Here is a 13013-nt window from a genome sequence, read left to right on the forward strand (position 1 = left end):
GCTCCTCGGCAGAAAGTTGAAGAGCGAGGAGTGCCCAATGCATGCCTGCTCCTTTATAACATCAGGGAGGCAGACGACAAGGAATACAGTAGGAGTGTCCTTTGGGCAGTAAATGGATAGAACTACAGCATCAGGGAGTAGCACCCGCTCCAAGGGGATGGTGGCTTGTTTTACTCGTTTTTGCTATGCTCAAGCCTCAGTTCTCCCATTGTACCTACAAGGATTAACAAGCACACCACATAGAGTGGACAAATAAACCACGCATTCAATCCATGCACAATACCACAATCAACTAGTTTATGTAAACATTAATGAAATGTAATAAGGGGCGGCGGATGGACGGTGCATGTTGAGCAACCGCACAGGGCTCCGTAATTTTTAGGGCCCCAAAATTAGATATAAGTAAATTTTGAGTAGGATATGTTGCAATAACTTCCTTGGTTCACTAGTAAAGACGAGTAAACATTGTTGGGAAGTAAGGGGTTCGAATATTATTTGGCAATGAAAAAAGTGAAACAGTGAAACTGTTCTTCTATACTATTTGTTATTGAAATTCAAGTACTTCCTATTTTTTTTTTTTTTTTTTTTATGTAATAAACACTCTGCAGTACATATATAAATTTTTAAATTGTAAATATGGAAGCCGAACGTTGTGTACCTTGTTGTGATGATGATATAGGAATACTCTAGTTTATGGAGTAATCAAACTACTCAATCATGTCCTCCAATACTTCAACTACCTCTGACATTGACGGTCGAGTTTTTGGTTCAATTTGCAAACACCGTAAAGCAAGCTGCACAACCATTTGAACTTGTTGCGTTTCTTTCAACATATCATCATGACGCCGGCCATCAATGAGATCGATAAAAGACAACGGATTCACATCAACCTTAGATTTAATCAATTGAATAAGGCTAGTGCTACGATTACGATGGTCTAAATTTTTCTTCTCAAACACTGTTTCTATTACTACAACCCCATAACTGTATACATCAGACTTCTCTGTTCGCCTCCCTTGATAAACAAGTTCAGGTGCTTTGTAGCCGTAACTACCACTTGCTTGAGTTGCCGTACTACTCTTATCTTTGCTTAGAAACTTAGCTAGCCCAAAATCACACAATTTGGCATTCAAACTCTCATCTAGAACCACGTTCGATGGTTTAATGTCTCGATGCAATATTTTATCTTTCTCATTACATTCCTCGTGTAAATAACACAGTCCTTTGGCAACATCAAACATAATTCTTTTCTTCATTGGCCACTTAAGAAATCCTTTACGATTATCTGACTCGAAGATCCACTTGTCTAGAGATCCCTTGCTCATGTACTCATATACGAGGATTCCATGTGACGCAGAATATCCATATAGTTTTACTAGATTCTGATGGCATGTGCGAGATAGCGCATGAACCTCACATTCAAATGATTCCTCGGATATGCTTCCACAATCACTTAAACGCTTCACTGCTACCAAAGTACCATCTGGTAATTCACCTTTATAAACTACACCAAAGCCGCCTCTCCCGAGCACCTTCTGATTGTTAAATTTGTCTGTTGCTCTCTCCAAAACTTCAAAGTCATATTCGATTGGGGAGCCAGTCCAGGTTAGCAGCTCATCACCAGATTCGACATCGTGTACAGGTCTGTTCTCGAACCACTTAGCCATGACAAAACAAAAACCGACCATCAAAATAATTAAACATATAACTGCAGAGAACAGAACCCATTGAAGAATTTTATCATGTTTGCTCTTCTTCTCCCTATGATGTTTCTCAGGTTCAAGATTATTCCTGAATGCGAGCACGGTAACTCCAGGACGGAACAATGGCATTTGACCTTCAAGTTTATTGCTGGAGATGTCAACATTGACAAGGTCGGGTAACGAAGTCAAAACAGTAGGGATAGTACCTGCTTGCAGCACCAAGGAAAGAATGATATAAGGGGACATTTGGTAAGAGATAAGGGAATGGGGGATCAGAGATGACAAAAACCAACGCAATTAGTCATTAATTTGTAACTAAAGGTTATATAATCATCATGGCATCTAATAAATTGAGGGTAATTTTATCAGAGAAAGGTATTTCATTTTTGTTGGTTTTTTAATGAGGAATAAAAAAGAAACCCTTCTCTCTTCTCTATGAAACCATCAAAACAACAAACTAGCACCAAAAATGAATTTACCTTGCTTTTTTTTTTTTTAACAAAAATGAATTCGGGTATGCCAAAAGAAATTATATATATAAAAAAAAAGGCATTAGCAATATAATAAAACTAACTTTTATAAATATGTACGTTATTAGTTATAAACAACAACCTAAGGGTTCGTTAGGCATCGCTGTGGTTTTCTGTTTTTTGGTTTTTTGTTTTTTAAAAATATATTATATATGTCACATAATGAATCAAAAATTATTTAGACTTATTAAAATCATAATAATTTTAAAAACTGACAACAAAAAAGTGAAAACACATTTTTCTTGTTTCCTGTTTTTGGTTTTTAGTTTTTAAAAAAACAGAAAACTGAAAACCAAAAATGATGTCAAACAAGCCCTTAATAGCTAGATTTAAGAATAAAGATAGTTTGATATGTTGAAAACACTAAAGTAATAAAAAATAGTAAACCAACCATTTGTATGATAATTATTATTATTACATGTATATGTATATATGCATTTTTTTTTTTAATGCAAATGAGGGCAAAGACCAAAACAAAAAACAAACAACTAAAACGAGGAAAGGTCACCCTAACAACATCCTTCTAAAGAGATTGCTTTATTTCCATTGGAGGATTATCGAAATAAACCACTCTCTCTTCAAGACTAACTCCCAAGTCCCAAGTTAGCCAACTTATCCGCTACCCGATTTCCCTCCCTAAAACAGTGACTATATTAAAAGAAATAAACGAACTAATAAGACTACGACAAGACCTGATAATATGCACGCATTCACCCCCGGCCCTAGCTTTTCCTTGCTTGTGATAGCCTCAACACATGCTTTATTATCTAGTTGAACCCAAAGCTTCCTGATGCCTAGATCTTTTGCCATCTGAAATTCTGAAGACCTTTTTCCAAAGCTAAAAATTCTGCTCTGTAAGCACAGCACACCCCGTAGTTAGCAGCAAAAGCTTTGATGATTTTCCCATCACTATCTCTGATTAATCCGCCCCCTCGATCCTGCCAAACCCAGAGCTCCTTTAGCAGCCCCATCTGTATTGAGGGCCAACCAGTCGAATTGAGGAGCTTTCCATTGTATAAACCTCTCAGTTTTCGCAACAGAAGCACTACCAGCCCAAACTTAATATTCATTAGTTCGTTAATATTTATCTTTATTTATTATTACGAGTATAATTTATCATTTATTTATTTATTTTTGAAAAACCATTTATTATCATTATTTATTGAAAGTAAGATTGGGCATAAATTTCTACTTATAGTCCGTCCAAAATTAGACTGGACCTAACATGATCAGATCTACAACCCTATTGATAAATATATGACCATTATGACCAATAAGAGAGGCCCAAATTCTCCGATCACACATTGTGACATTGATCGTGCAGTTTTGGACCTAAATCGGAAATCAGATCGGACCAGACCACACTAGTGGCATACTAGTGCATTCAGAAATCAGATAAGCAATAGTGATAAGATGATCGGATCTATAAATAGCTTAACATGATCAGATCTACAAGTAGTAAAATGATCAGATCTACAGATAGCTTAATGGGATCAGATCCACAACCCTATAGATGAACTATTAGACAAAAATAAAAACAAGGAACAAAAGTAATAAAACATAAACACCATACCTGTAAAATTGTTGTGGGAGAGGCTCAAATTCTGCAACGATCTAAAGGAACCAAGAAAATCCGGGATGCGTCCAATAAGGTTACAACCATCAGCAAAAATTGTAACCAAGTTTACGGATTCCATAAGCTCGGAAGGTAGTTCCCATGCAGTAAGATTAGGGTTATTGGAGAGTGCAAGATGGTGCAGCGAGGTCAATCCAGAAAATATACCGGGAGAGATGGTGGTGAAGTTGTTATCGGAGAAATCAACTTCAGTGAGTGAAGTGAGGTTAGACAGAGAAGGCACGGAGCCGTAGAAGGAGTTATTATGAAGATATAGGGTTTGGAGATAAGATAGTGAGTTTAAGGAAGGAGGGAGATGACCAGATAATGACCGCGAAGATAGGTCAATGGATAACACCCTATTGTCATTGTTACATTGTATACCAGACCAGAAGCAATAATCTCCGGCGAAGGAGAAGCCGAAGCCGGTGTTGTTGATTGCGAGTATTGAGTTTTTAAGGTCTACCATGACTTCCTTATCTTCACCATCAATACTGGACTGTGCAGAAGAAATTGTGAGTAGTAGGAGGAAGAAAAGATGCCTTACTTCCATTTGGAAATTTTTTTAGAAATTGTGTACAGGGATGTTACGGTTCTAATCTCATATATTTATACAACCAACTAAAGGTAGTTATGGTCGTAGGTTAGGTACTTAGGTGGATACTTGTAGAGTATGTAATCTAGTGGGATTGCTTTTATATTTGTCGACCAATGACTGAGCCAATAAGAGCACAGATAAAATCAAGTTTTGCTACATCATTGATCACTTACAACGTTACATGGAGTATAAACAATGGGAAAACGACAATTCATAAACAATTTGATGTATAGATTATTAAAAATTCAATTTCTAACACTAAAAAATAATCTATTTTGGTAGGTATTTAAGAGTTGAAATTAATCCTAATAAGTTGAAGAAATGAGGCTACTTTGGTCTTCTAGACATTCACTCTTGTAAATCTGTTTTATCCTCATATCCGGTATATTTAATGCAAACAAGTCTTTTGCCTTGTTCTATTCTGGATGATATACATAGAGAAACAGTGTAGAAAATTTTATGGAATAAGGTGGATCGAACTAATATTCCCCTAGGCTAAGTTGGAAACACATAACTAAACCTATGGAAATGGGAGGATTAAGAATTAAGATGCTAAAATTATAGAATTTGTCATATATGGCTAAATTATGATGGACCATGCTTACTGATCCTTCTAAGCTTTGGGTTCAAATTTTTAATGAAAAATATTTAAAGAGGACTGCTTTTTTTAAATGTAATAGTAATGTTTCTCATTCACAAATATGGAAGGATATTTTAAAGGGAAGACACATACTAGCTTAGGGTTTAAGGATATGAATTGGGAATGGGAGGTCCATTAATCTTTGGTATCATCATTGGATTGGGAAAGCTCCTTTGTATACTCTTCTTATTAATGGTCAAGTTCCAAATTCTAAGGGTCATTGAAATGTAGCTTATATAATTAGGAACAAATGGCACGTGGTATTTAAATGATTTTTTACACCTACTTCCTTTATCAGTTATTCATATGATTAAGGCTACTCCTTTGGCTAGAAGACATGATATGGAGGACTTCATAATTTGGGAATTAAGTAAATCTGGAAATTTCACTATAAAATCTGCTTACCATCATTTGTTACAGGAGTGTTGGACAAACTTATGGAAGATTCAAGCTCCTTTTAAACATCGAATGTTTGGTTGGAGTTGTGCTCACTCTATTTGCTAGTTGCTGAATCTCTTTCTGTTTACATGCCATTAATCTCTCCAATATGTACAGGATTCAATTTGTACATAGTATCATATATTCACATTTTCAGGGATTATTTTTCATCCTCTATTTTGTGGAATGATATTTTCTCTAGGGCGTATCAACCTCCAAAATTTGATTTTTATATTTTATATTTTTAAGAATGCAAATTGGAGGAATTGCAACTTAGAATTGGATAAGAAGTGGAGAATGATTTTTTTGACAGCCATATGGCACATTTGGTTACAGAGAAATGAAATGGTCTTTGAGAACAAAAGCATAGCTGGTTTCAAAAAAAAAAAAAAAAAAGAACAAAAGCATAGCTCCTCTTTCTCTCTTCACTAAATTCTTTGTGGATTACCAATTTAATAAATCTGTTTTGCAGGATCCAAAGCAAGGAGATGGTAGGAATGTTGGTCAGTCCTCAAGCATGATTTGGGAAGCTCCTAATTTAAGCAAGGTTATCTCAAGATAAATATGGATGGAGCTTGGATGAACTCTGCTATTTCTTCTGGTGGGGGAGTTATAAGGGGGTCTGATGGCACAAGGTATGTTGGATTCTCTTGCAATTACGAGGCTGTCTCACCCTTAGCTGCTAAATTATATGCTCTTAACGATGAGCTGTCAATTGCAGATGACTTATAAACAAAGAAAGTTGAGATAGAAACTGATGCAGAGTCTCTAAAGACAATGTTATTGACCTCAGGCCCCAATTCACATCACGAACTTGCAACAGCAGTCTGGGATGTTGTTGCAGTGCTTCATAAGTTTGAGGTTGCTATCATTAAGCATGTGCCTAGGGAGAAGAATGAACTAGCACATAAGCTCGCGGCCTATGGAAAGGATATGCAATGGGATATAAAACCCACTATTTAGTACCTAGATGTGTTAGAACTTTATATGAATCAAAATTAGAGGGAGTGGCAACTATTGCTAGGAACTAATTAGAAAGTTCTTTGGATATGGATGAATTATACATTTGGGGTACTTAGTGTTAAAAAAAGAATAAGATAGATATTTCTGTAATACTAGTACTCCGTATAAGGTTTTATATTGTAACTTTTTTTTTTTACACAAACTTTCGTATGTGGCTGGCCACACCGTGTGGCCAACCACAATTTTTTTTTCTTTTCTCTCCTCCTTTCATTTTCTCTTTCTAATCGTCAATGGTCGAAGCACCATTTCTGCTATCGTCTTTGTTTTCTTTGTCGCATAAATTGTCGTCCAGAAGAAGAAAGGAACTATTGAAGCATAAACAAATAAATTTCGAAGCTCCAAACCCTAACATTTCCCCCAAATTTCATCAGATTCGGTTGTAAATTCATCAATTTCATTCCAATTTCCTTATAACAGTTAAAATCGACTTTTCATTTCTGCAAATTCATCAACCCTAACATTTTTTATTTTGATTTCTGTTTTGTTAAAGTTTGCCCAAACTTTAGGGTTTTGATTGCTTGGACTGATTTGTTGCAGATTTGAAAGAGATTGCAGATTTACATTATCATGAATCTGCAAAAAAAATGTTCAAGTTGATTGCAGAACAAATATTGACTTTATTGGTTTTAGGCTGGAGTTATCATTATTTCACATGAATCTACGATCAAGTGAAAGAATTGGAGGGAAAGCATGAAGAATTGATCAGATTCAAGTTTAATAATTATTTCAACCATGTGAATTGGGAAAGCATGAAGAACGTGGTTGTACCAAGAATTGTTATTTGTTATCATTTCACATGAATCTGCAATCAAGTGAACAAAATCTTACAATAAGTCAAAAATAATTGCAGATTCACGAGTAATAATGGTGTTGATTGCAGAACAAATATTAATGTGGTGAATTACGGTGGCTGGAGGCGCTGGTTCTGATGGTGGGCTGGAGGCGCAAATGGGGGTGCAAGATGGTTGATTTGGTGGTTGGAATAGGTGGTTTGGTCAGAGGTTACTAGGTCGAATGGGTTACTTTATCATGGGTTACTTGTTCTGTCAAGGGTTACTAGGTCGGGGGGTTACTTCAAGGGTTACTTGGTCGAAGGGGGTTACTTGGTCAGGGGTTACTGATTCGGTCAGGGGTTACTAGGTCGGAGGGGTTACTTGATTAGGGGTTACTTAAGGGGTTACTGATTCGGTCAAGGGTTACTAGCTCGGAGGGGTTACTTGATTAGGGGTTACTTTAGGGATTACTAGTTCGGTTAGGGGTTACTTAATGGGTTACTAATTCGGTCAGAAGGGATACTTGATCAGGGGTTACTAAAGGGGCTACCAGTTCAGTCAAGGGTTACTATTCAGAGAGGTTACTTGGTCGAATGGGTTACTTGGTCAAGGGTTACATACTAGCTTGTAGGGTTATTTGGTTAGGGGTTACTAGGTCGGAGGGGTTACTTAAAGGGTTATAAAGTTGGTCATGGGTTACTAGCTAGGTCGAAGGGTTACTACGGTGGAGGGGTTACTAAGAGGATCAGGGGTTACTAGACCAATCAGGGGTTACTTGTATGTTAGCTGGCTGCACCGTGTGGCCAGCCATGCACAAAACCTACTGTTTTTTTTTAATATTTAATAAATAAGTGAAAGTTTTCAGCAAGTCAACATTCAGTTATGGGTGGTTAGGTTCTAGTCCCCTCCCAATTTGTTGTTGCGGGGGATCGAACATGGCTTCTCCCTACCAAGTGCAGTCTCAATCACCACTGCACCAACAACCAATTGGTAGCAAGACAACATATTTTCGTTACTATATACTATGCATGCCAACATGTACTTATATCTTGTATTATTTAATTACTAATGTGCTAATTGGTGATTTTGTATTGTAATACATGGTATACTACTTAGTTACCAATCAAGCTAGCAGCTAACCTTCCATAGGAGGCAATTCTGCACGCATAGGCAGGTAAGAATACAAAATCTTGCAACTCCCAGGGTTTGAACATTATTTCATCATAATAGTAGTATCCAATTCGAAAAATAAAATAAGAGATCTTGACTATAAAACAGACAATTAAAAATTAATGAAAGACAAGCATCGGTACTTATGGAAATTGGAAAGAACAAGCATAGGTACTCATAACCAACTAATAAGCTTGCAAAAAACACACACAAGTACAAAAGGACAGGGCTTATCTGGATATAATGTAAAATCAATGTATTCCAAAACATTGTAACCAATCTTACAATAAACAAACTCACCACAATGACGATGCAAACTGATTGATTAACCACGGTCCAGTCGATCTAGTTGTTCATGATGACACCATCTGCAATTCTGCATAATCATCATGAATTCATTAATGTATCAACATGCAAGATATAAAAAAAAACTAACAATAGAAAAAGAAGCTCTAGGATAGGGTGTAAAATCAAGAATCATGGCTTCTAATTTATTGATTAACAAGGTAGTTTAGACAAGTAATCATTCAACAAAGCATCAGGTGATCAGGCAGGATATGTTAAGCTTGTCTAACAAAATAGAACATGTATAATAAGGATTAAAGGTTAAGGCTTATTTGAAAGTCTATAACTCTTGGAGTTCTATTGCATGCAAAGGCGCAGAGCCACAATTATACACAACACATCTCTCTTCTCTTATTCTCTAAACAACAGCTGACAGAGCAACAATGAAGAGATCGACTTCTGCTCTTAAGTTGCAACAATGGTTCCGTCAAGTTTATTAGCTTAGCCTCCTAAAATTATTCTGGCTCGCCAAAATCTCCCTCCGATCCAGAGCAGCCACCTCTTTGGCACTTTACCTTTTTCCAACATCACATTACACAAAGTACATCCTCCAAGTCTCCAACAACTTCACGTCTGTCCCATATGGAGCCTTTCAGACATAAATCACCTCCAAATCTCTCTTTAGAAGACAGTGCACATCCTTTTGCACCTTCTCTGACGAGTTGGCTGATTCTACAATTTTGGCAGCATATGCTAGAATTGTCAATCTCATTCGACCAGTATGACCATATTTGTGGCACCCTAATCAGTTTGCGAAACCTAAGGCTATTACACCACAATTTGACATCACTAGCAAGTCCCCCCAGACGAAAATTTAATAAACCAAATCAGATTGAAAGAGAGACATGATACCATAAGCTAGCTCAAGAAGTCTTGTGTCACATTAATCCGCTATCTTGTATTATGACAAGCTGTTCATGCCTACCAGCGCAAAACATCTGAATTCTCGAACAAAAGACTGTACATATAAAATTGTGTTCCCTAAATTAGTAAATTTTAAACCCTTTATCCCAAAATTGCACATCTTCGTTTTACTCGTAAACCTGAACCCCAAGCATTGCATTCTTTGAATAATCATGTAAATCTTCCGAAAAAATGCTCAACCACCAGTCCACCAGCCATTTCCCATTACCTTTGCCAACCCCCACAATATGAACAACCATCAATGATGATGATTGCTCTTCCTTGTTATGATGTTATCAATACTATATGATTCTCCCAATTATTTCAGAATGTCATATCACTTTGAATCATGATTAACACCATCAAATACCACCTTTCCTTCACCCTCGAAGCTTCGAAGCACGTCACTTTCCCACCTTAATGCAGCCTCTTGGACAACAAATCATCACTATCACAACAAGCATTACTAATTACAACAACTTGCTTAGCAAAACCCCAAGTATGGTACAAAATTAATTCTCAGAGGCATTTCGTCGAACATGTAATAGGCAAGGCAGAACCCTAAATCACCTCACCAAAAATAAGAAAATTTCTCAAAATTGGAGAAATTTCATGAAATTCCATAGTTATTCACTGATTTTCTGTAAGAATTCTGGCGAATACTCCAACCATTGTAATGTTGTACCCTCATCTTTGCAGTTTCTTCAACTCTCTTTCTCTCTCCTAAAATTGCTGGTTTTGATGATAAATTCTTCATAGAAATTGGGAAGATCGCCAATTTTGATGAAATATAAATTTGTATGATTAAATTAAAGATATGAGATTATGTAATCAATAGATTCAATGTTTCAATCCGCCATTGCCGAAAAATGGCGCGAGTTTTCATTGTTGGAGATAATAATTTTGGGCTTTAATTTTGTTTGTGATATTGGGCCGCAGCTATTACGGTAATGTCGTGGTCTCGTGGATACTAGACATATAGTCCATGATGGCTTCCTAAGTTAACCTCTATTTTTAATGGATTAGATTTACGGAGTACTCTTTTTGTTTGAAAATTCTTTTAGTGATAGTGAATACTTCGGGTGTTGCCCCGGATTACTATTTTTATAATCGTGCAATTTTTAGAGAGAAGAGAGAAAGAGAGGTGGTACCAATGCTTGAAACCTGGACCTAGAGTTCAGAGGTTTCATTCTCTTACCACTAGTCCACAAGGTAAGCTGGTTATAATCGTGCAATTTTATATTTAGAAATAACTCATTATTATTTTATAATTTCTCTCACCCACTAAATCCAATTTCTTAAATTTTTAATCATTTCTCTTTCCTATCACCCTTAAATAAACTTTTTATATATACTCCCTCCGTTTCATATTAATTGCAACACTAGGGTGTTCACTAAGTTTAAGAAAATTTATAGGGATTATTATATACAATTCAATTCACCAGCAATGACACGTGTCATTTTCTGGTGTGTCATTAGTTTTTTTTTATTAAAAAAATATTTTGGAAACAAATCTTATACAATACATAAATAAAAGATAACAAATTTATACACAATTAAAAGATTTGATGTATATTTCCATAATATATTATCAACTATATAAACATAATTAAAAAAAAAAAAAGATTTTTTTTCTATAGAATTTGTGTCAAATAAGACTAGAAAGATTCTATTTTTATTTTTATTTTAATTTAATTATATATTAAAATCTCCAAGAAAGTAATCGAATATCAAATATTAAAAAATTACTTAAAATAAAAGATTTGATTTATCCTTCCAAAAAAAAATTAACACCTTTAAATTTAAGCAAAAAAAAAAAAGAAAAAAAAAATTCTTAACATAATTTTTAATGTCCTACGTTTTAATAAATTCATTTGGTTAATAAATGATACCAATGCAATTTGTTAGTGAAATCAAATATATACAAAAATATATGCATATTAACAAATGCATATTTTTAAAATCATGTCTTGCCAATGGGCAATGACTAATTATCACCTTTTATACACCCGAGTGCACATAGAGGTATGTGTAGGCAAAATTAGTTTTAAAGAAAATATACTGGCTAACAGACTCTTTCATAAATTTAGCATAATATTTTATAACTAAATGTAGTGTTAATATGAAACAGCTCTTTCATAAATTAAGCATAATAATCGTGCATGGCACGGGACCTAACCTAGTTATTTTATTATACGGATCTAATCCATTTATAACTGTGGAAGGTCAACCAATTAGTTGTTAATGTAATGGTAATTAGGACAGTACTTAATAAGAAGGACAACGTGTTCAAACCCCGTAAAATCATAACAAAAATTGGGAGGGATTGGAACATAGCAAATACTTCCTCCGTTCTTTTTTACTTGACCTGTTTACTTTATCACGCTTGTCAATGCAAAAATTTAACGATAAATAACTTTAATTCACGATAAGTAAAAATTATAAAAGTTATATATTATGATATTACTTGTTGAGACGAATTTAAAAATATCTTTCATGAATATGTTTTCTTTAAATATTATTCACAAAACACGGTCAAGGAGGAGTGGTGAATAGTGTAAAAGTCAAAGCGGGTCAAGTAAAAAAGAACGGAGGAAATAGAATTGAGCCCAAATCAGGATTAGTCTAAAGGGTGAATTGGTTGAATAAATACTAAATAGTGGCGGGTTAAGGCTTTTATTTGGGCTCTCTTTCTCTCCACGTTTTTCATTGAAGCAGCTTAATCTCTAATACTCGTATCCTCCGTTGAAGCAGCTTCTGAGGTAAATTGTTATCATCATCCTATCAATTTCACAATCTAGGGTTTATTTTGGTCTAATTTAATTTCCAAAATTCTGAATTATTGGTTCTAAATACTAATATTATGAAAGATTATAACCAGCGATTAGATTATTATTATTTTACCAGAAAACTAACTTGATTATTGAATCAAATATCCCTAAAATTATTTATTTTAAGGTTGAATCAAAATCGGTTGCTAATGTATTGCTCAAGCCTTTAATGTTAGGATTAACTCTGAAATTAGACCTCCTTTCCCTGGTTTTGACCCAAATTTACTGATGAATTATTTTGTCAATTAACAGATGTTTTTTAATGGGATAATAAAAGTTTTAAAAAACAATAATATGATTACCTCAGGATTACTCTTTATTGTATAAACTTATTGTAAAGAAGGTAACTTTATTCTGTATAAGCATGCAACTTTTCTTATACTATATCGGTTACATATTATTTGCAACGATTTGACATATATAAAACTTGTTCCGTAAAATACT

General features: G+C 34.9%; 1 protein-coding gene across 1 annotated transcript; it reads right to left on the minus strand.

Moving 5' to 3' along the window:
* Positions 1-707: 707 nt before the first annotated feature.
* Positions 708-1949, minus strand: LOC145633242 (receptor-like serine/threonine-protein kinase At1g78530). The gene has a single exon (XM_081685508.1). It carries the CDS (start codon positions 1947-1949, stop codon positions 708-710), a length of 1242 nt encoding a protein of 413 aa, XP_081541634.1.
* Positions 1950-13013: the final 11064 nt, after the last annotated feature.

The sequence above is a fragment of the Chenopodium album genome, chromosome 5 (genome assembly GCF_948465745.1).
Source record: "Chenopodium album chromosome 5, dcCheAlbu1.1, whole genome shotgun sequence".
In the NCBI taxonomy this organism is placed as follows: domain Eukaryota; kingdom Viridiplantae; phylum Streptophyta; class Magnoliopsida; order Caryophyllales; family Amaranthaceae; genus Chenopodium; species Chenopodium album.